General features: G+C 47.4%; 1 protein-coding gene across 2 annotated transcripts in view; it reads left to right on the top strand.

The window, feature by feature from the left end:
- STX18 (syntaxin 18) overlaps positions 1-22,409 on the top strand; it is a 107,155-nt gene that overhangs the window by 65,805 nt on the left and 18,941 nt on the right. For both annotated transcript variants that reach the window (XM_081058288.1, XM_081058289.1), the window contains exons 3-5: positions 10,479-10,594; positions 12,257-12,334; positions 12,482-12,548. In XM_081058288.1, the coding sequence (XP_080914414.1) occupies positions 10,479-10,594; positions 12,257-12,334; positions 12,482-12,548 (261 nt within the window). The remainder of the gene's footprint in view (positions 1-10,478; positions 10,595-12,256; positions 12,335-12,481; positions 12,549-22,409) is intronic.

Below are 22,409 nucleotides of genomic sequence, written 5' to 3'. Positions count from 1 at the left end.
AGGAGACCTTGTTTTTAAGCTCTTAGTCCAAATGGTTGGTGAGCACTAGATGGCAGTGTAAATTCTGTTTCTAACAGTGTGTGTGTATTTCAGACGCTGATTGTATATCCATAAAAATGGAGGCTGCAGTCATTTGGGAAACTTAACAGCACCGGTACAAAGCCTTGGTTTGCAGCTCCTTTGTTTGGTGCCTGACAGCTTAAGCTTCAGGTGTGCTTGTAGAGCTTTCGTGGAAGCTCACTGCCCTTTGCCTTGAAAAGCCATCCAGCAGGTGAAGACCTTGAACGTTGGTTTAGTTCAAGCCACCCTCCCCCTTATTCACTTATGAACCTGAAAATGTCATTTAATCTGTAAAACCCAGTGTCTTTCCCTAAACCAGGCCTCAGCAAACTATAGTCTGCAGGCCAAGTCCAGCCTGCCGCCTGTGTGTTTGTACAGCCTGTGAGCTAAGGATAGTTTTTCCACTTGTAAATGGCTGGGGAAATAATATTTGACCACATAGGAAAATCATATGAAATTCAGATTTCAGTGGTCATTAATAAAGTTTATTGGAACACTACCACGCCCATTCACTGACATCTATCTTTGGCTTCTTTTCTGCTCCTCCAGCAAAATTGAGTGGCTGTGACAGACCACGTGGCCTGCAGAGCGTAACATTTTACTACCTGGCCCTTTTCCGAAAAAGTTTGCCGAGTCTTGCTCTAAATAATGGAGGTGTTGGGAAATTCAAACAAAGCAATATAATTGAAATGCGGTGCAAAAAGAAAAGAAGCAATGGATTTATAAAAAGATTATTATATCGGGTGCTGTAACTTTGCAATGGTTTTAAACGTTTGTTTATAACAATGGTATTAAGACAGTTCTCCTCGAACAGCACAGCTCAGCTCCCGCCACTGTGTGCCAGTGTCCCAGGCCACCAGGGCACAGACAGTGTCACTCTTGAGTCCCTTTTTCTGATGTCCCTCAGTATAGCGGGCCTTACCCTTTCCCGACATCGATGACAGCAAACGCTGGGACTGAGGACCAGTCCCAGCCCTGCCACTTACTGCTGTGGCTCCAGCATCAGAAAGAACTGCAGCTCCTGAGGCTTTTCTAGGCTTGGCCAGTCCGTTGCCCGAGTAGACACTCAGTCTTGACTCCTTTTGCTGGTCGCAGCCAGTCATTGCCAGCGAATGCACTCTGAGTCCCATTCCTCCCCTGTCAGTCACCCCTAAGCGGCAGTCTTAGTTCTGCCAAGCGTTCATCCTGAGAGTGCGCGGGGTCACTCCACCTCGTGCTTCTTTTCTTCTCCATAAAATGTGGACTGTGCTCCTAAGAGCTGTGTGTGGGGCTCTTGGCACACACCGTCCCTTAGGGAATGATGATTGAATTGGAACCCCGTCAGACCTGTGATGCAGTTTGGGGGCGGTCATTTAAAAAAGAAAGCACCTCTATTTCCTGCCAGAGAGAGGTGGGAAGGAGGGAGAAAAAGCCAGAGGGATGGGATGCAGGCGTCAGGTCCGCATGATGGAGGTGCATGCGTTAGCAATTTTATCACTAGGAACGTCTGGGGTGGCAGGCAGAGGTCAGGCTTGCGTGTGTTGGCCGTGATGAGGGCTCCTGAATGAGACAGACTCATCAGCTGTGGGTGCCACTGGACAGTCACAGCTCCTGGAGCACAGACAGCAGGGACAAGGCCCCCGATAGCATATGAGAGAGTGGGAGAGAGCAGGCAGTCGCCAAAGAGAGGAGAGAAAGGAGCTGTGGCTGGAGGTGTGTGCACGCATGTCCCCTGCCAGTTGTCAGGTTGTCAGGAAGAGAAGTCCCGCCCCTGCCTTGGGAGCGGTGGAGGGAGGAAGGAGGCTCGGTGTCAGCCTGGGTGAGTTCACTCGCGGGGAAACATGATGGCTGGGGAATAAGCATTCCCCCCAATGCCCTGTATTCTCTCCAGATGGACAAAGGCGGCCCTTCCCCTCTCACAGGGAGTTCTCCCTCCCAAAGTGGCAGACTGTTCAAAGCCCTTCATTTTTACCACCTTACCTCCCAGGCATGGAACTGGCCTTGGCCTGCCTCTGGGGGCATTTTGAAGGCGTATGATGGTGGAATTGAAAGACCGTGTTTAGAAACAGTGCCTTCAGACCCATAATTAGGAAGCTGTAATTTTTTTCCGTAATGTAGAGCTCAGATTTTATTGACCCATTTAATTTTTTAAATAATGACATTTTACTAGAGAACAGCATGTAACCTAGGTAGCCTCTGGCTGGATCTCTTGAATGATTTTATTTAAAAGTAATTTCTCCCCTCTGGTAGAGGTATCTTTTCTGCAATATCCTGGCAACAAAACAATACCAGTTGGGGGAAAAACTTGCTTGGTTTCCGTTGTTGTTACTAACAGAAAAACCATACTCTTCATTTCCAGTTTAAAAGCTTAATGTGTACTGTGTGCTAAGGGAACCTCACCTTTTAATTGAGTAATCAGTTTTATCAGATTAACCTTTAGGCCTTTTCCATTTCACTGAGCTGAGGTTCCATTAAATCCAAATGTGGTGAAGGAAGATGTTAATCTAATGTTCTTGGAATTAGTCATCTATAGGTCTGCTCTGACCACGGAGTGCATCTTCCCACAGAATGAGTACCTTTCTCAGGTGTTGGCCCCTGACCCCTTCAGCCTCCACTTCTGAGATCATTTCTGTTGGGGACCAGCATGGGGGGGGGGGCTTCTGCTCATCACTGTCACTCCTCCCTTGGTGAGGTGACTGGGGCAGGGGGCAGAGGGGATCGAGCTCGCTCCGCCCTTTTCCCCCACCTTTGGGCCTTCTGCCTCAGGTGGAGTACATGCTGTTAGGGTTACCGTGTTAGGCCAAAGAAACGTTAAGAAAACAAGATGCTGGTGAGTGTGGGGATAGGGAAATACTTGTCTCACTCCTCACGTTTCATTGAGGGGAGGACCGTCCATTTCCCAGGAACCTGTGGCCTTCCTTCTCTCCTTCATCTGTCTCCCAGAAAACGTGGAGGTGGGCCGGGGGTGGGTGGGAAGGGGGCAACCAGGGGAGGACAGGAGACTCAGACAATGGCTGAGGAGACCCCAGTGCTTGGCTCCGCCCTTTTCTCTTTGGGAGGGGCCTGCTGTCAGGTTGGATGCGTCCTGCCCATCTGTGCCTTCAGTTTTCCAGTGAAGGCTCTGGAAGGGGGTTGCCTGCACATCTTGGGGTGGGGTAGACTCAGTTCAGAGGGACCTGTCACAGAATGCATCTGTGGCTGTATGTTGAGCCCCTTCTCCAGGTTGGCCTCAGGCTTTGGAAGTATCTGGTTATTGATTTGTTGATGGATCAGCCTACTCTATGCTGGGCATGGTAATTGGTGATGGGGGTACAGCAGTGGACAGACAGAAGTTCTTGCCTTTGTGAAGATTGTATTTTGTGGGAGAAGACAGACAAGAAGCAAAATAAGTAAGTCAAATATATAGAATTTTAGAGAGAGGGTAAGTGCATTTGGAGTAGGGAGAGGGAAAGGGAATAGAAAATGTCAGCGAGGGTACAATTTTATAACGGTAAGCTAGGGAAGACCTCATTTAGATGTTGAGAAAATACCTCAAAGCCATAAGGGATTAGTTTATATAGATATCTAGGGAAAGAACATTCCAGAAAGAAGAAACAGCCAGCAAGTGTAAAGGTCCTGATGTAGGAGTGTGTCCCAATGTTCCAGGAAGAGCAAGGAGGCTAGTGGGAATGTAGCTGGAGGGATGCGGGGAAACTTGAATATGAACTCAGAGAGCTGGCAGGAGCCCATCGTAAGGACTGTCACTCAGGTGGGAAGCCACTGGGAGGCTTTAGGTGGACGACGGATGGGATCTGACTGACTTTGTCACAGGTCAGTGAGGCTAATGTGTTAGGACAAACTGAAGAGGGACAAGCAGAAGCAGCAGAATTAGGCGCGTACACTTACAGTCCAGGTGGGGGGTGTCAGTGGCGTGGACCAGGGAGGGAGCGGTGGTTGTGAGGACCTTTGTGGGAGAGCAACAGGACGTGTTGATGGATGAGATGTGAGCTGGGAGAGAAAGAGGAGTGAGTCAAGGATGAGTCCAGCCTTGGGGCTGAGCAGCTAGAAGGAATGCCATCGACACCAGTGGGGAGGGCTGTGGCAGGAGGACGGTAGAGGACAGCAGGCAGCGCTCAGTTTGGGGTGTAGCTGAAACACAAATTCAACACCTGAATGGAGATGTTGAAAGGTAGTGAGATATACGTGTCTCAGTTTCAAGCAGCAGTCCAGCCTAAAAACATAAATTTGGGGATTGTCAGCCTACAGCTGGCACTTAAAGCCACGACACGACGCGAACTCGCCAGGGGAGCAGCCTCGATAGCGAGGAGATTGAGTTCATGGACTGGCCATGACCTGTTCGTCATGAAGTGGTCGGGGAACTAGGAGGTGTTACAGACGTGACTGGAAACGAGTGGCCAGTGAGGTAAGGAAAACAGGAGTGTGGTGTCGTGGAGGCTGGAGGAAGCCATCAGCTCCGTCCCATCTGTGAAGGTCACTGATGGGGCTCAGTGGTGACCTTGGGAGCAAGGACAGCAGTGATGAGGATAAAAACCTGTTTGGATTGGGTTGGAGAGCAAATGGTCAGGAAAATGGAGACCTGGGGTGTCTTAGAGAAGTTTTACACAAAAGGGAAAATCAGACAGTAGCTGGTTGGAGATACGCAGTTGAAAGGTTTTGTTTTGTTTTTTTAAGATGGGAGAAATATCCCCATGTTTGTATGTTGCCGGGAAAGATCCAGTAGACAGAAAAAAAATGGATGCTATTAGTAACTAACACATGTAGTATTTAGTCACTGTGCCAGCCACCATTTAAGCCTTATGTGCACATATTAACTCACTTAAGGCTGGTGGTGCCGGAGAGAGAAGGGGAATTGCTGGAGCCACCCTGGTGCCCAGTGGGGGGCATGGCCAGGAGTCTGCAGGCCCAGAGGAAGAGGAGCGGGGCCATGTGGTGGTGGGAGCTCGTGGGAGTTCCCAGGAAACAGGAAGCAAAGCCCCCCCCCACACACACATACACACACTCATGAGGGGGAGGAAGGTGTTGGGGTTTGGGGAGCGTGGAGAAGCTATGACATGGTCATCTAGCAGAGTGGCAAGCAAACGCACCCAGCAAATGCCAGGTCCCACTTGAGATTAGTAATCGTGCTAACGCCAGCATTTAGCTCTGTCTGTAATGACCAGTTGTTAACTCTTGGTTTTCTGGATGCCACCATCTCCTCTGTCTCTGACTATCACTCCAGGTGGGTCTTCTCTCATTGCTTCCCACTCCAGCATTCTTCCAGGAGCCAGGCTTTTCCTGTGCCCCTCAGGGATTAGGATAAAAAGGGTCAGAGCCATTAAACAAGACCCAAGCAACCAAATGTTTTCTCAGTGCCTGTCACAGGACAGCAGTCTGCTATTACAATTTCCGTTTCCCCGAAAATAAGACCTAGCCAACAATCAGCTCTAATGGCGTCTTTTGGAGCAAAAATCAATATAAGACCCGGTCTTATATATTATATAAAACTGGGTCTCATAGTAAAATAAGACCCGGTATATTATATCACATCACATCCCACCCCACCCCACCCCACATCTTATAGACCCGGTCTTATATTATAGTAAAATAAGACTGGGTCTTATATGAATTTTTGCTCCAAAAGATGCATTAGAGCTGATTGGCTAGGTCTTATTTTCGGGGAAGCATGGTTTTGGACGGCACCACATTTTTGCTGTTTATCAGGCCGTGGGAAACGTTAGTAGCCTCAGCCACTAACAGGACAGCGTGTGTCCATTGTCACGTATCTCACAGTGACTTTTCCCTTCCCCCTAAATAGATTACAGAACCTCAGAGAGCGACCCTTTATTACTTACAATCTCCTGTAGTTTCTCCAGATTTTATCACAAAATGGCTAGAAGACCATTTGCCCTGGTTTCTTTTTTCAAAACAAAGTTAGTCATAGAACATTTGGTCTCAGGAGCATTACATCTGTCCTTCTAAATGCATTATAAGGACAAATGTTAATAGTGGTTTTTTTACTTTGCTATTTCCAGTTCTCTTCCTTCTGTGTTCCTTGTTTCTCTTAATGCCTTATTCATCCCGGCCCCAGATCTCAGGGTCTGATGACTCCCTTCTTCCAACATCCATTCTGTTCCTGAGATGTCACATCTCAGAACCAGCCCCGCCTTTCAGTGTTCTGCCACCACTCACACTCAGCCGTTGCCCCTTTCTTAAATTTCAGTTCAACAGACGTGTATTAGCACCTGTTACGTGGTGCTAGGGGTGCAAAGATGAGTAAGGCAGAGTTCTGTGCCTGATTATTACCACATTTACTTCCGTAGCTCAGCCCTCCGTTGGCTGCAGAAGAAAAGTCCTTTGACCTGCACTGGAAGCCCACCAGGAACGTAGCCCTTCTGCCTGTCCTGCGCTCTAGCCAAACTGAACCGCTGACTTCTCCAGACAGGCTCTCTCCCCCAACTTCATTCTGTCTCCTCTTGTCTCCTCATGGCCACATCAACAAGTGGGAAGCAAGCATCGCCCCTCTTCTGAACTTTTCTGCCCTGGGTATTAGTGAAAAGTATGGACTCCAAAGCCAGGTTGCCTTGGTTCAAATCCCAACTCTGCTAATTACTAGCTGTGTGACTGTGGCAAGTTACTTAACCTCTCTGACCTCTATTTCTTTATGTGTAAAATAGAAATTATAATAGTACCTACCTCATAGAATTTTGAGAATTAAGTGCATAAATACATGTGAAGCGCTTAGAACAATGAGTGGTATTAATGCGTGGAAAGTGTTACATAGCCGTTAGCCTTTGTTTTATGATATAAGCATATAAGCCTCATATACATAAACCTGTGGGTGTTACCTATCATAATATAGTTTACTGAGATCAGGGTCTATATTTTGTTTATGTCCATAGCCCAGACACTTAACAGTTTAATTTCATAACGTATATTGGGCATATTGCCCATAGTACATGCCCGGTATACATTATGAAATCTGCTAACATTTATAGTAAAAATAAGATTGCAGTCTTTAACTTTTGTCCATACCTTTTCAGTAACCTTTGAACAGAGTATAAAACAATTTTGTTATCCTTTCTTTTCTATCCTCAGGAAGTATCTAATTGCCTATTAAATCAATAGGCGGAATGTCAGTGGTGTTTTGTGATTTTGAAACTTCTTAATATTCTAATCAGTGAAATAATGAATAAATATATATATTCCTTTAAATTTCTGAACAAGTAAATAGACTTTAACTATCCAGTTTTCTTCCTCCTTTTTCCTGAAGTAAATTGACTAGTCCAAACCTATCCCCTACTTAGTCTCTTTTAATTGAATCTAATACTTAGATAAATTGAGATCTGTAATGAAATTATTTCTCTTACATGATAAAGGAAATAAATCTTGATAAATTTATATATGCACGTTCTATGAGAATATATTTTTTGGTATTATTTGCCAGATAGTTAACCTTTTCAAAATTGTAATGTTATTGTGTTACTTAATTTGGAGATACTGTCACCAGCAAGCATCCCTTACTTTTTTTGGAGGGGGGAAAGGGGAACAAGACTTTATTGGGGAACAGTGTGTACTTCCAGGCCTTTTTTCCAAGTCAAGTTGTTGTCCTTTCAGTCTTACTTGTGGAGGGCGCAGCTCAGCTCCAGGTCCAGTTACTGTTGCTAGTTGCAGGGGGCACAGCCCACCATCCCTTGTGGGAGTCGAACCGGCAACCTTGTGGTTGAGAAGATGCGCTCCAACAAACTGAGCCACCTGGGAGGCAGCTCAGTTCAAGGTGCCGTGTTCAATCTTAGTTGCAGGGGGCACAGCCCACCATCCCCTGCGGGACTCGAGGAATTGAACTGGCAACCTTGTGGTTGAGAGCCCACTGGCCCATGTGGGAATCGAACCGGCAGCCTTCGGAGTTAGGACCACGGAGCTCCAACTGCCTGAGCCACTGGGCCGGACCCAAGCATCCCTTACTTTTGATGATTATGTTTTTAATGCCCATTATATCTCTAGTGCTGTTCTTAAAATGTCAGAGAAAAATAAGAGACCGAGCCCTTCTTCAAGTTGCTCCGTGTCCAAAGCTTGGCGTGCTGTCTCAGCCCAGCACCTCCCGTCTTCCCTTCCACACTTGTGTCTTCTTCTGTGCTCTGTGTCCTGGGCTTCTCCTTGTTGGCCTCCACCCCCGTCAGTCCACGTTACCTGTGAAATGTCTCTCAGGGGGGCTGTGCCTCCTCTCCCCGCTGACGTGGCCTCAGCCCAGGCTTTCTTCACCTCTTCCTGGACTCTGCACTGGCCACGACTGTGGTCAGGGCCACCTGGCGTCTGGTTTCGTGTGTCCCCAGGCCAGCCACCACCAAGGAACCCATGCAAAAGGCAGATGCCTCTGTTTAAAATCCTCCAGTGGCTAACTTAGCCCCCAACTTCTGCACTACAAGGACTCCTTTCCAGCTGATAGTGAGGTATTTGTCTTTTATGATTATTGTATTTTAGGGAAACCTGTTGATACTGGAGAAACAGCTATGCAGCTTCAGGAACAATTTAAAATAAATGTCTACTTATTCATCATGATACCATTTACATTCCTTTGGAAAGAGGTGGGGATCCGTGCTAGATACATTGAGTGCGTCTGTGATACACACACACACACACACACACGTGCTGTGCTGTCCCTCGATGTAATGCAGGGGCCCCAGGGGTCCACAGCTAGGACGCCCGGTGTGCAGGGACCACCCAGTTCGCTCCTGTTTTCTGTCCTGGTGGAGACCCACGTTACGTGGTCATTCCAGCCATGACCGCAGGTTGGGGACTGGCAGCGGGTCTTCCTGGCTCTCCTCTGGGTGGAGCGTCTTCCTCTCTGCCTGCCTGGCACCTACCTCCCCTGCACCAACCGACTACCCCGCTCTGGGTCCCACTGTCCACTTCCAAACCAACACCATCCACCACAGTTCTCATGTTCCCCGTTTCTGGGTCATTCTCCCCTGTTGTATGGTCCCCTCTGTGGGGATCAGAAATGAGCCTTGTTCAACTCTGAGCCCCTAACCCCTGCCGCAGTGCCTGACGTGTGTGTGTGTGTGTGTGTGTGTGTGTGTGGAGGGGCGTGTATAAATGAGTGCATGAATGGATTTCGAGGATAAAATAAGTAAATAAAAGACATGTAAGATGCTGAGAACAGTGCCGGGTGTGTACTAAGAGTTCAGCTGATGTGAGCGCGCCCTCCACGTGCATTTTAGGTGTTGGGGAAGCAGAAATGAACAAGATGAAGTCCCTGACTTCAGGAAGCTTACATTCTCTCGGGAGGAGATAGACATAAATATTTATTTCAGAGTGTAATATGTGCTGTGAAGAAAAATAAAGTGGCTAAAGGAGATAGGAGAGGAGCAGTGTGATTGGAGAGCCCAGTGTATGAGGGGGCGCTGGAGCTCAGACACAGTAGCTTAATAACGGCAGAGGACTGTGAGCACACAGGGTAGCCAGGGGAGACCGCTCTGATCTGGCAGAGATCTGAAGGAAGAGAAAAGCCGGACATCTGCTTGGAGAGCATTCCAGGCTGTGGCCGGAGCGTGGCCATGGGGGGACAGCAAGGAGGCCAGTGTGGCTGGAGCGACATGAACCAGGGGGTGTGGCAGAAAGGAAGGTCTGGGTGGGGGTGGGGGGCGTTCAGGACTTTGTAGTTTAATCTCCATGAGAGTAGGGGCTGGCGGGTGGAAATGGAATGATTGAGCCTGTACCTTTTCTGAGTTCCCTGTGACTTGACGTTTGGGGATTCTGGATTTCCCCTGTGATGTCCAGAGTGTTTAATTAGGCAGATAGCATCACTGTTAATAAAGCTGCCACACCCGCCCAGACGTTACAGGGCGAGCATGGTAATAGAACTAGCATATTTTGAACTTCAAGGTGCTGCATTACTAAAAGCGAGCACCCTTACTAGGTCAGTAACTTCAGAGTTTTTACTATTGGGAAATGAAATGTGTTTCTGAAAGCTCTTATATTGTGAGTTCTGCAGACTGCCTGTCAGCAAGGACAGAGTGGCAGTCTGAAACAGCTTCTCAGAGACCTCTCAAGAGCCTTCATCAGTGTCCCGAGGCATTGTCCACGCAGCACCCACATAGTTCTCCTAACAGAAGTCGCTTCTGCGTGGTGCTGTGTGAAAGCCTGCGGTGGCTGCCCTGTTGTAAGGCCCGTGTGTGCCGCCCCTGACGCCTCTCCATGCCCACCTCCCCCGCCCTGGACTCCGCAGTGTGGTGTCTGCAGGAAGCTTCTACCCGACAGCCTTCCTGACCATTGTTTCCTCTGTCGAGATCCTTCTCCCACCTCTCAGCCCGGCCAGTTCCTCCTCACTCCAAGACTCAGCTTACAAGTCACTGGTGTCAACGGAGGAGGTTTTCTTCCCTTCACACCCCGTGCAGACTACATCACGTGGCCGTGTGCTGCTGCCCTTTCATTTTGTGCCTTTCTCTCTCCCGCTCCCTCAGCCACATCTCGTCTGAATATGGAAGGATGACAGACGCGGAACGCGACCAGATAGACCAGGACGCGCAGACGTTCATGAGGACCTGCTCGGAGGCAATTCAGCAGCTGAGAACTCAAGGTGAGGTGCCTGAAAGGTGAGCTGCTCAGCACGGCAGGCTCCCAGGGCCCAACCAGTTCAAGTCCCGACCTCTGGGTCTTGTTTAGGTTTAGCTCTGAAAACTTAAAAGTGCTTCTCGTCCTCATCAGTGCTTTCACCTAGGCTTAAAAGTAAGGAAGGGGCCATGATTCAAGTTAAGTAACGGGAGGAAGGAGGAGGAAAGGACCTCTCCAGACAGGACTAAAACATTACCAAGCGACTGGGGCCAGAGAGGACAAATGGTGCGTGTAGGGGTGCGTGCGTGCGTGCGTGCGTGCGGTGTTCCACCTGGTGTTTAGTGGGCAGTGGTAGATGACATGTAGATAACAAGGATGAGAGAGGGTCACCTAAGCTCTCTACTCGTGTATTAAAGTTAGGCTGAGCATCAGGCTCTCGTGGTGCTTAGGTACCCACCCCAGATCTGCCATACGGCCTTGGGCAAGCCACAGAATTGCCTTGGGCCTCAGTTTTTTCATCTGCAAAATGGAGACAAGGACGGGGTATGTCTTTTAAGATTGTGATGAAAAATACATGAAACTCTCACAGCTCATGCTTAGAACCTGGCAGTAGTGTGGTTATTTCATGTCCCTTTCATTGATGTTTAATTCTAATCGAGGCCCTGAGATGGCTTCCCAAGTCACGTATCTTCCTTGATTCCTTTTTAATTTGCGTAGGCAGATACAGAGTACATTAAGTAGTATAGAGTTCAAAGTGGCCAGGTGCTACTTTACTTGTTCTTGACACAGACTTTATTTGGGAAGCTTCCGTCAGCACCCTGCAGACCACGTGGATAGGCTGATGAGAGGACAGTTTTCTGGACCCGCGGCGCCCTCCCCAGGACTCCCAAGTGAAGCAGCCCTACAGTAAACACACATCATGCCCCGGCCCTGAAGGGCCTGTGCATGAGACAGGCTAGAAAATACCCGCGAACATTAGTAAAGCCAGCTGTTAAGTACCAAGCCCTGTGACCTTGGGCTCCTTCTGGGCTCTGAACCTTAGTTTCCTCGCCTAAAATGAGCATACTAAATGGCCTTAGGATTGTTTGGATTATTAGCAGTAATGGATATAATGTGATAGCAGGTGCCTGCACACAGTAGGCACTCAGCCTCTCCATAAATGGCAGCTGTCTACCAAAATAAATGGCCCAGACTTTTAGAAGATGTGACAGTTTGCAGAAGAAAGGCATCCTTGAGGAAGGTTTCCCGGAGAAGGAAGGTTCACCCGGTGTCTAAGGGCCCGGAACGTGGACGGCTGAAGGGAGAGGAGGGAGCATTCCACCCGCTCAGGCAGGGGGCGTGTGTGGCTTGAGTGACTTACACATGTTACTTGAGAGTCAGCTGGAGCACCGGATGCTGTTACTGCTGACAGGCAGCACCCCAGAAGCAGACGGCACTGCTCACGCTCTCTCCGTGCTATCAGACACGCCGTAAACTACGTAACGGAAGTTTTTCTGCAGCCTTAATCTCAGGCTTGGAAAGCCTAATGCATCGTATGCTTTAAAAGTGTAGTGTCTCGTGCCACAGATGGGTGTTAGGGCTGCATGTCACGAAGCACTTTCAGTAAAGCACTTGCCGTGAGGAAGCTGACGGCCCGTCCCTGAGCGTGAGTGACGTGGAGGCCTGACTGCTGTCCTTTCCTTTGCAGCCTGCAAGGACGTGCAGTCGCAGCAAGTGAAGGAGCACAGGGCCGCTGTTCTGGATTTCACTGAAGATTACCTAAAAAGTATTGCATGTCAGCCTGAAGGTCGGAGGTGGCACTACCCGTGTGGTGGTGCCAGCCGCAGACCGTAGTGTCTCCTTATATTGAATGATGCTTTTGCCTGAGAAGCGGTTTTAAATGGTCTGTCTTCTGGTATTTTCCCTGCAACAGGAGTGTGTAAGCTTTACTCAGAACAAAGAGCCATCCGAGTTAAACGAGTGGTGGATAAGAAAAGATTGTAAGTACTGTGTCTGTTGGGGTTCCTTAATCACCGTTAGTAATATAATAATAATAGTAATAATAGCAGTACTACTACTACTAATGAGGAGCTCTGAGGCCCTGCAGTGTACTGTCCTGGAATTTCTCCACAAAGCGCTGAAATAGTGTTTACTCAGCACTTACCACGTGCTGGCGACTTCATTAGGTCAGCGCAGCCCCATGCAGCAGGTCTGGTGTCACCCGCGTTTTACAGACGTGGAGGTTGTGGCTCAGGACGTTACGTGGCTCACCCAAGGTCCCAGCTCCAGGCAGAAGCAGAGCTGAGGTCTGAACCCTGTGAGGCTGGCACAGTGTTAGCCACTGTACCTGGGCCTCTGAGCCCCACGTCCCTCCCTGCTGTCTCTGAAAGTGTTTTCCTGAGGGGAGAGCTGGAACACAGCCAGCAGTGCTCCCTGTGAGGTCCCCCTCAGGGCTCCTGCGGTGTATACCCCCCTCCTGACACCCCTCACTCGATGCCAGGTGCTCTGAGCAGGCGCCCCACTGCAGCACCCAGCCCCCACTTACTGCAGGTACAGTTCTGAGCCCCCCTTGCAGGTGAGGACCAAAGCCACACAGCCAGGACGCAGCAGCACCAGACTTGCGTATTTCCCCTGGCACCTGGCGTCCCTGCATCTGCCCTCCCCACTGGGCTGCATGCCAGCCTCAGAGCACAGGGACAGGGCCCTCCGAGCTGCTGTCCTCACAGCTGCTCAGCCAGCCTGAGATTGGATCCTACACAAACAGAGTGTGGGTCCAGGCTCCAAATCTTGGTCACTTACGAGTTGAGAAAGATTACGGGGTGTTCTCTTAGATCATTTTGGGGTGTTCTCTTAGAAGATAACAGTGCATACTATCGGGGACAACTTTTCTGAATTCTTGCTGTGTTGGGGCCCTAACACCCCCCTCAGCTTCAGTGATTTGCCAGGAGGATTCTCAGGACTCAGCACACAGCCCTGCTCATGGCTGTGACTTATGCAGGTGGAAAGGGGCGAGGCCAGCAGCAGAGGGAAGAGGCGCACGGGCGGGAGCTGAGGAAGCCAGGAGCACACGTCCAGCGTCCTCTCCAGAGTCACACAGGATGGCGCTTGTGCCCTCTTGTGTGAAATGCCCACCAGGGAAGCTCATTAGAGACTCACTGCCCAGGCATTTTCCTGGGGGCTGGGCACATACGCAGCTGCACATACCAAAACTGCAGACCCCAGAAGGCAGGCAGGTTTAGCACAAGCCCCGTCATTTGCACAGTGAGCTCCTCTTATCAGTCAGTCGCTGGGAACCATCTCCAAGTTCCCAGACCCCAGCCCAGGGCCCAGCTTGCAAACCAGCCTTTCTAAGGAGCGCAGTCTCGGGCCTGCTGTGTTAACTCTTCTGCGCACTTGTGAAACGTTTAAAACCACAAATGCCAACAAATAGAAGCACTTGTGGAAAATGGTAAGTAGATGAGTCAAGTTATCTGTCCACAAAACTGTGACACAAGGCCCTGAGGGCATAGGCAGAGAGAAGCAGGAGAGACGGGATCTCCATCCTCATGGAGTTCAGTCGGATGGCTTGCCAAATAAACACGAAAAATGAGCCAGCTTAATCAGGACAGGTTGTAAGGGGTGAGCCAGTAACCGGGGCAGATTTGTCAAAACAAGGGGCTTTGCGTTGGATGTTGCAAGAACAGGATGTGGGGAAGTGATCAGAGAGGCAGAGAAGAGAGCAGGCAGAGTGTCTGAGGCCAGTCCTGGAGGAGGAGGAAGGCGACTGACGATGTGTGATTCACGGCGGAGGTGGTGAGGGCACTGGGGGTCACCCACCAAGGGAGAGATGCCGATCTCTGCTTCCTTATCCCTGACACTCCAGATTTAACGAGCACCCCATGTAGAGTAAGAAGAGGCTTTTGCTGCTGCCGCCTCCATCCCGGGTCCTTGGCAGAGGTTTTGACAAATTAAGATCAGTCTGATGGGAATTGTTCTCATTTAGACAGTGAAGGAGCCCAGCCTCCTGCCACGCAGCTGCCCTGTGCCAGTTACTCTGAGCAAAAGACCTTGAGGGAAATAAGAAAGTGACCCTCCACAATGTAGTCCCCCTTCTCTTCTAGTTCCTTCCTCACCTGGCTGTGGAATGTATCTGCCAAAACACACCTGTAATTTATCACTGTGTTTCCACGTCCTACAAAGGCTAAACTTCACAGCACAGCGTTCAGGGCCCCTGTTGACTGGACGGCAGCCTCTGTTTCCCAGTTGGTCCCTTGGAATCATGCTCTGGCCACAGTCGACTACTGTGTGTTCTGAAGAGGCCTTGTTCTGGAAGGGCCTTGCGCCGTAATTCTTGCTGATCTGTCTGTCCTGAATGCCCTCCCCCCTGTTCTCTGCCCCTCCCCCCATCCGTCTGGCAAACAAACTCCTGCCCATCCTCCCAGGCCCCATTAAGATGTGACTGCTCTGTAAAGATCTCGGCGCCTGTGGGCCGTGGTAGTGGGTGCCTTCTCTGTCGGCTCCCTCCGCACTGTCATGGTCAGGGTACCTCTTCACACTCAGAGAGCTGCTGTGCCAGCACCTCAGCCCCTCTGAGCCCAGTGCCTGTCAAGGCCCCAGAAGCCACTCCTTAGGACTGTTGAAGGAAGGAACGACACATTTCCTGAAGGTAGTTTGACTGTAAGTGGAGTTTGTTCGTTGTCAAGTTGGATTGGTTCTTTATTTTTGTTATTATTTTGTTTTGGTTGGTGATGGTTATGGCTAAAAACCTTTCTTATAAAATAGATTTGAGAACCCCTAGTGCTCATGTTTTATGGCATTGTTGCTACTATCGTGTTTGTTTTGTTCTTGGGGAAAGAAAAAGATATTTGTTAGTTAAGGAACTGTCAAATTGTTTAAGTCTTTTCACAGAATAGGGAAAAAGGTATTCTGTGCTGGTATTTATTTTCATAGAATGGTGGTATCACACTCATCTATCATACTGAAGGGCTCTTCTTCCAATGGGGTGAAAATGGTTTGCTTATTAAGCACGAAGTCTTCCTGCCTTTTCCCCATCCTGTCTCCTTAGAAGTTTAGTGCCATTGTTAAATGTGACTCATTCCCCCACCCCCTGGCACTGTGCTATGGTTGACAATGGCACCTGCTGCTAGTTGCCTTAAGTTGGACATGAGGGACACTGGTAATTATTTTGGGGGGGGGGTCTCCTCTCTGTTTCTCCTGCTACAAGACTGCGAGTCCTTCGAAGGCAGGGACCACTGTGACTTTTAGTTCTTTGATCCCAATGCCTTGATCAGAGTCTGCCACAGACGAGGTGCTGAATTAACAGTTCTTGAGTGAAGGAAGGAATGGGGCCCAGTCCCTGTTTTCTGGCTCCTTGGTTCTACATAGTGAGAGCTTCTCAGTTGGAAAAGCTATGGGCCACTACTGGACACCACACTGGCACAGGAGGCCTTGTCATCCCAAAGGGTTTAAAATACACCCTTTACTTTCTGACCGCCGTAAAATACTGATATGTGGTTATGATTTAAGTTGAAATAACCATAAGATGCCCTCCTGAGTACATGCTCTAATTAAAAACCAACTGATTAAATCGGAAACATTTCCCCTTTCCAGTAAGTAATCAGCTTGTGTATCATTGGCTTTCTTTTCCTTGGAGAAGAGGTTTAAGGTGACACTCTGGAAATCAGAATGAACCTCTGAGATTCTTTTCTGCTAGTTCAGAGGATTTTCTTTGTGGAGGCATAATAAACTGTACAGAAGTCCACACTTAAAATATAAGGCCTTTCTCTCCAGGCAGCTGTTTCTCTTACCAAGTGGTGGGGCATCTGATCCCGTTTCTACCCAGGGCCAGCTGTGCTTTGAAGGTTGCTGGTTTTCAGCCCATCATTTGAACATATCACTTTATTACTGTGATGGCCTTAAGAATGGAAACTTTGGACTACTTTCTCTGTCTCAAGGGAGACTTGAAAAGGATAAAACATATTAGTCTGAAAGATAGTGGTTTCTTCTAATGTTGGGTAGGTCATGAAATAACAGACAGGAAGACTAGACAACTTGACAGCACCTTCTGGATTGGTCAGTGTAGTTGAAGTGAACTGCCAGAATCTTAGTGCATCTTACTGTCAGTTCTAAAGGATAATGTGAGAATTCCCTAAGGTATTCTGAGGAAAGCCTGGTGACCTACATAAATGCTAGTCTAAAAGCTGTTCCCATGGTCCAGCAAGGTAAGAAGCACTTGGTGTAGAGCTCTCTGAGACCTTAACGTGGCCACTGGGCCCGACTACATCTAAGAGGGCGCTCTGCCGATAGTGAAGCTTTTCCTTCCTGAGGCACCTGGCAAACCCACTTTAGAAAGTACTGCCTAATCCCATGGCCAGGTATGTGACCCTGAGTTATTTATTACTCCTACAAGTAAGGACAGAAGGTCAAAATTTTGCCATGTTCTATTTTTCTTAAAAAATAAAAAAACAAAAACAAAAAACATTGGTACTCGTGCAACATATACTCTCACCGTACTTACTTGGTCCTTCAAGAATCCACTCTTATTATTTATGATCCGGTCCTCTTTTCCCAACTAGACTGGAGGCTTGGTGAAGGCAGAATCTTGTCTTTTACCTCGTTGGACCCACAGCCCGTAACTCAGTCTGCCGTACATATAAAAGCTCAGTGAATTTTGCCAGTGACTGAGGGTGGTGGTGGCGGTGGTGGAGGAGGAGGAAAAAGTGATACTAGGTCCATGCAGTGACTTCATCTTTTTTTAAATTTAATTTCAGCTTCATTAAGGTATAATTGACATAAAATTGTGAGACATTTAAAGTATACATTGTGGTGATTTGATATATATATGTACCTATGTACACTGACACACACACACACACAGTGAAGGGATCCCTGCCCATCTGTTAATTAACACACCCATCACCTCGCAGATTTATCTTCTTTCGGTGAGAACGTTGAAGTTCTACTCAGCACATTTCAGTTACATCATACAGTGTTGTCAACTATAGATAGCATGGTGTACACGAGGTCCTCAGATTTTGTTCATTTTACTGTAGTTTGTACCCTCTTGCCAACCCCTCCCCATTTCCCCCTCCCTTGACTTTGTCTTTTTCACTCCCCACAACGGGCCTTTCTCATGTCTACAAAAGGGGTGAGCACACTGACGTGAGGGCCACCGCAGCCCTGTGCTTGCTTTTGTGTAGCGCTCCAGCTAAGCACAGGTTATATATTTTTAAAAGTTTGTAAACACAAACAAATGAAAAAAAAAAAAAAAAACGAGAGAAAGAAGCCTATGAGATAGAGGTCACATGTGGCTCAGAAAGCCTGAGCTACTTACCATCTGGCCCTTTACAGGAAAAGCGTGCCGACCCCGGGCTTAGGAGAGGCTCTCCGAGGTGCGGGACCTTTTTTGATGCTGTTTATTCTTTGCATCCGTCCTGGGCTGACATGCACGCCCCTGGGCAGGCAGGTTCACAGCTTGTACCGCAGGTGACCCACCGCAGTGGTTTGGCCCCACCTGGACTGGTCTGTGCCCTGTTCAAGAGATGGGTCCACTGATTAAATGTCACATTACTGTAAATGTTTCTAAATGCGTGCTCTTTTCATTTTGGTGCATATCTCGTAGCAGACCAGTAACACACAGTTCACGGTCTGGTTCATGGCCCAGACTTTGAGTAGCCCTGGCCTGAAAGCCACCTTTATGTAGTACATACCCAGTGACTCCCTGCAGTGAGTGATGGGAGATGGTGTAGATGGGTTCATCAAGGTAGCGTGAGACAGCCCTGCTCCGTGGGGGTACGCAGCATCTGTGCCCGCGTGCATGCCTGAGTCCAAAGGCCACTTTTGAAGTTACAGTACTGTGGTATTATGTGGCAAGTACATCTTCTTCCCCCTAGAGCCTTTATCGGGGGCAGAAAAGAAGGATAAGAACTACACTTGAACCTGGAATATGAATTACTTTTCTCTAATATTTGTATTGGGCTTTCGTTAGGTTTGCAAAGAATTTCTCCCATATATTTTCTTGTTTCAAAGCTGTCAAATCTGTTTTTCTCCTCTTTTCTATGTCCTTCTGTTCTTCTAAAATTTTAAACAGAACCCCAAGATTTTTCAGATAAGGGATTTGGAAACACATGTTGGCCAGGTGCAAACCGTGCTGATGGCAGTTATGAAATGCTCAGCGAGAGACACTTATTTAAATAAATCATGGGGCATAAACTGATCTTTCTGATGACTTTTAAAAAATGGCTTTTTTCAAATTGACTTCAACTAGATAATTTGTAATTTTCCCTGAGGGATTTCAAGTAGACATTCTGTGCATAATTAGATCTGTTTTTATCACTTAAAAAAAAAATCACTCAACTTTGTCTAAGTCTGCTGCATTGCAGTCTTTTGTTCATTTTAAATCGCACACTGACACATTAGCATATTTTGGACACAAAGGATGACAGACATTAAAGCAGCCTTGTATTTAAAAGTCAATTAAGCCCTTCCCCTTCATGAACAATTCATACACAAGTCTTGCCGCCTGGTGTGGGGCAGAGTAAGTGGGGTGTGTGCAGTGATGGGGCTGGTTTCCCTGCAGAACTCAGAGTTGCTGGAGCTGGGAGGGCTGGCTCAGCACGGGCAGTCAGTGGGAGCCCCAGCAGGGAGAGGGCACATGCCTGTGGGGAGGCGTGGGGGGCTGGTTCTATACACAGGGATTGATCAGACAAGTACATATATCAAGACAGCGGAAGCCAGGATTCTTACTATTGGAAAAGTGAGAGGGGAAAAGCCAGAATGAGCCCTGTGGTGTTGGACTGGAATGGCAGGTACTGGTGTGAACGCATGGTTTGCAGTTTACGTAAATAGACAGAAATAAATGTGGTTGTAAATGTGTATGTCTGTATAGGTACACAAATGAATACACGAGTTTTCTAGCACTGTCTCCTGAGAGGGCCTGGAACTAGTGACACCCAAGAGCAATAACCATACTTAGCACTCAGATCGTGGCTTCTAGACAGCAATTTCAGCTGCCAGGAACCATGCCTCCGTGGAGAAATGGCTGATTGTGGGGCCCGGAAAGTAAAATGAGCCTGGAACATTTTTTTTTGTACCAGAAAATGAGTAAGGGCTCAGAGAATGATGGGGACATGCAAAAAGAACACAACCCATTTTGCAGGGGCTTCTCCTGGCCAAACTGGAGACGATTTGAACAACGAAATAAATGGTAGTAGCAAACGATAGCCTATTGAATAAAATAGGACATCATGAGTCCATCTAGATAGGAATAAATAAATGAATAAATGGGAAGTTTGAAATTGATAGATAAGCGTCAGAGCGCTCCCTGCCCCAGTTCTGATTCTTTACAAAGCGGGAAAGAGGAACTTTACACGGGAGAAGCCTGGCTGCCACCACTGTGGTGGAGTGGCCACAGTGAATTCACCACAACCTGACAGGATGCCAGGAAAAGCACGTGCGCAGAGTATCCTTTCTGTCCTCTGTGCCTGTCAGAACCTTACTCCTCTTTCAAGATCTTGCCTAAGTGACACCTACCTGTGACACCCCCAATAATTTCTACACTCTGGCTTAGTCGTAGTACGAATTTGTAACGTACTTACATTTTACTTGGTACTTTTTTTTGTTCTACTGTTTTATTTAGTCTTGCAACAACTTTTGAGTGATAGATGTATTATTGGAAGGCTACTGGAAGCCAGGTTTCTCATTGTCAAAGAGGTGGAAGAGGGAATGTCAGATGAAGCCATGTTTTTTTCATGTGTGTGACTCATTTTTTATGTCTGTATCTCTGATGCATTTGAAGTTTATCTTGGTGTACAGCATAAGGAAGCACTTTTATCCTTTTCCCATGTAACTATCCTGGTCTCACTTACTAAACTTTTATCATATACTAAAATCTATATATGATTGAGTCTTTCTGAATTTTCTTTTCTGTTTCATTGGTCTGTCAATCTTTTCATACCCTAATATCACACTTTCTTTTTAAGGGTTTTCCCGACTTTTCTTCTCCACCACCCCCTACCACATTTTGTTATAAACATTTTCAAACATACATCACAGTTTAATTTTACAGTGAATATACCTGCCACCTAAATTTGAGCATTTACATTTTACTGTTCCTTCCTACTTTCACATATCTATCCTATATGTTCATTTAGCCCTGCAGACATCAGTTTTCTTCCCCTGAAATACTTCAGCATGCAAATCATTAACTAGAGGTATTTGTTTACAGTTTTTCTGATCCTTCTTGCATGTTTCCACATGAATTTCATAACTGACTTGTCTGTTATGGATTGGGTCACATTACATTTATAAATTAACTTAGGGAGAACTCACATCTTTATGATATTTTTCTGTCCAAGAACATAATATATCTTCTAATTATTGTGTTTCCCTGAAAATAAGACCTAGCCAGACAATCAGCTCTAATGCCTCTCTTGGATCAAAAATTAATGTAACACCCGGTATTATATTATGTTATGTTACGTTATATTATATAAGACTGGGTCTTATAGTAAAATAGGACCAGGTCTTATATTAATTTTTGCTCCAAAAGACACATTAGAGCTGATTATCCAGCTAGATCTTATTTTCAGGGAAACACAGTAGTTAAAGCATTTTTTTTTTTTTTTTTTATGTTTTAAGAACATCTTTTAGTTTTTTACATAAGGGTTTTGGTTTTGTTAAGTTTGCTGCAGTTTTTATTGGTAATTTTTTATCTTTTGTTTTGGCTACCGGAAATGGGATTTTCTCTTTCATTATATCTTCTCACTGTAAACCAGGTACTTTCTGATGAACATTTAGGTCATTTTTTTTGTCATTATAAGCATACCTTCTAGGGATGGGTGGCATTAAATAAACTTATCCATATGAAGTCCTTAGAAAAATGCCTGGTACATAATGAGCTGTCAATAATTGTCAGCTGGCATTATTAGCACCCCCATATGTATTTGCATTGTTCTTTTTATTCATAGCCTCTCTGCCTACTTCTGTGGACTTTACGTAGATGTTTCAGCACCCTGCCTATAATTTTCATAGCGCTATGTGGATTCCTGTTAAGCCATTACAAGGCCTGTTGTTTTATAACCAAATTTTTTCTCTCTTACTAGCCTTTTACTGACAGTTATAAAGCCTCCATTCATTTAACTTGTATTTATTAAACACTGCATGCCAGGTACACATCTAGCATCTAGGGCTACACAGTAGACAGTGTGCACTGCAGTGGAGCAAGCCAGACAGGAAGCATGAACTAGTAAGGTCAGTCCGGGCTGCGGTGACAGCGGGGAAGCAGACAGGTGCTGCGGGCACAGTAACGGAAGGAGGATTTTTTTGATAGGAAAGTGGGAGAAGGCCTCTCTGAAGGTGACACTGAGCCTAGCCCTGCAGGTGGAACGGAATTCAGCAGTGGGAGGAGCCCCGAGGCAATGCCCAGAGCAGAAGCCTGAGTTCCTGAGACAAGTCGGTTCCATCCAGGGGTTGTTTAAAGACTTGTATATTTAAACTATTTTAAGATTCTACTTACATATGTTATGTAATGGACACACGCGCATGTGTGTGTGTGTGTGTGTGTGTTCATTTAGCAACACTTGCACTGGTATAAAACAAGCAGCGTCCTGGAGTTGTTGAACTTAGAGCAGTCAGCTTTCGCTGCCCACGTGTTGGGTGTGGTGTCAGCGTGTGGGACGGGTCCCCGTGTCCTTTCCTTCAGCCCGTGCTGACCGCACTCTCCCCCATGCACTGTGGGGGTGGGGCGGTGCGCAGTCCCTGCCCTGCAGACAGTGCTACCAGCACCTTGTAACAAGTGCCCCACTAGAGGTGTGGCAGGATGGTCAGGGGGCCCAGAGGCAGCAACTCTGCCCCCCAGTAGAGGGCCCAGAACAAGCGTGCGA

Source organism: Rhinolophus hipposideros (genome assembly GCF_964194185.1).
Source record: "Rhinolophus hipposideros genome assembly, chromosome: 1".
Classification (NCBI taxonomy): Eukaryota; Metazoa; Chordata; class Mammalia; order Chiroptera; family Rhinolophidae; genus Rhinolophus; species Rhinolophus hipposideros.
Note: the sequence above shows the minus strand (reverse complement) of the source record. Positions and strands in the feature narration are given on the sequence as shown.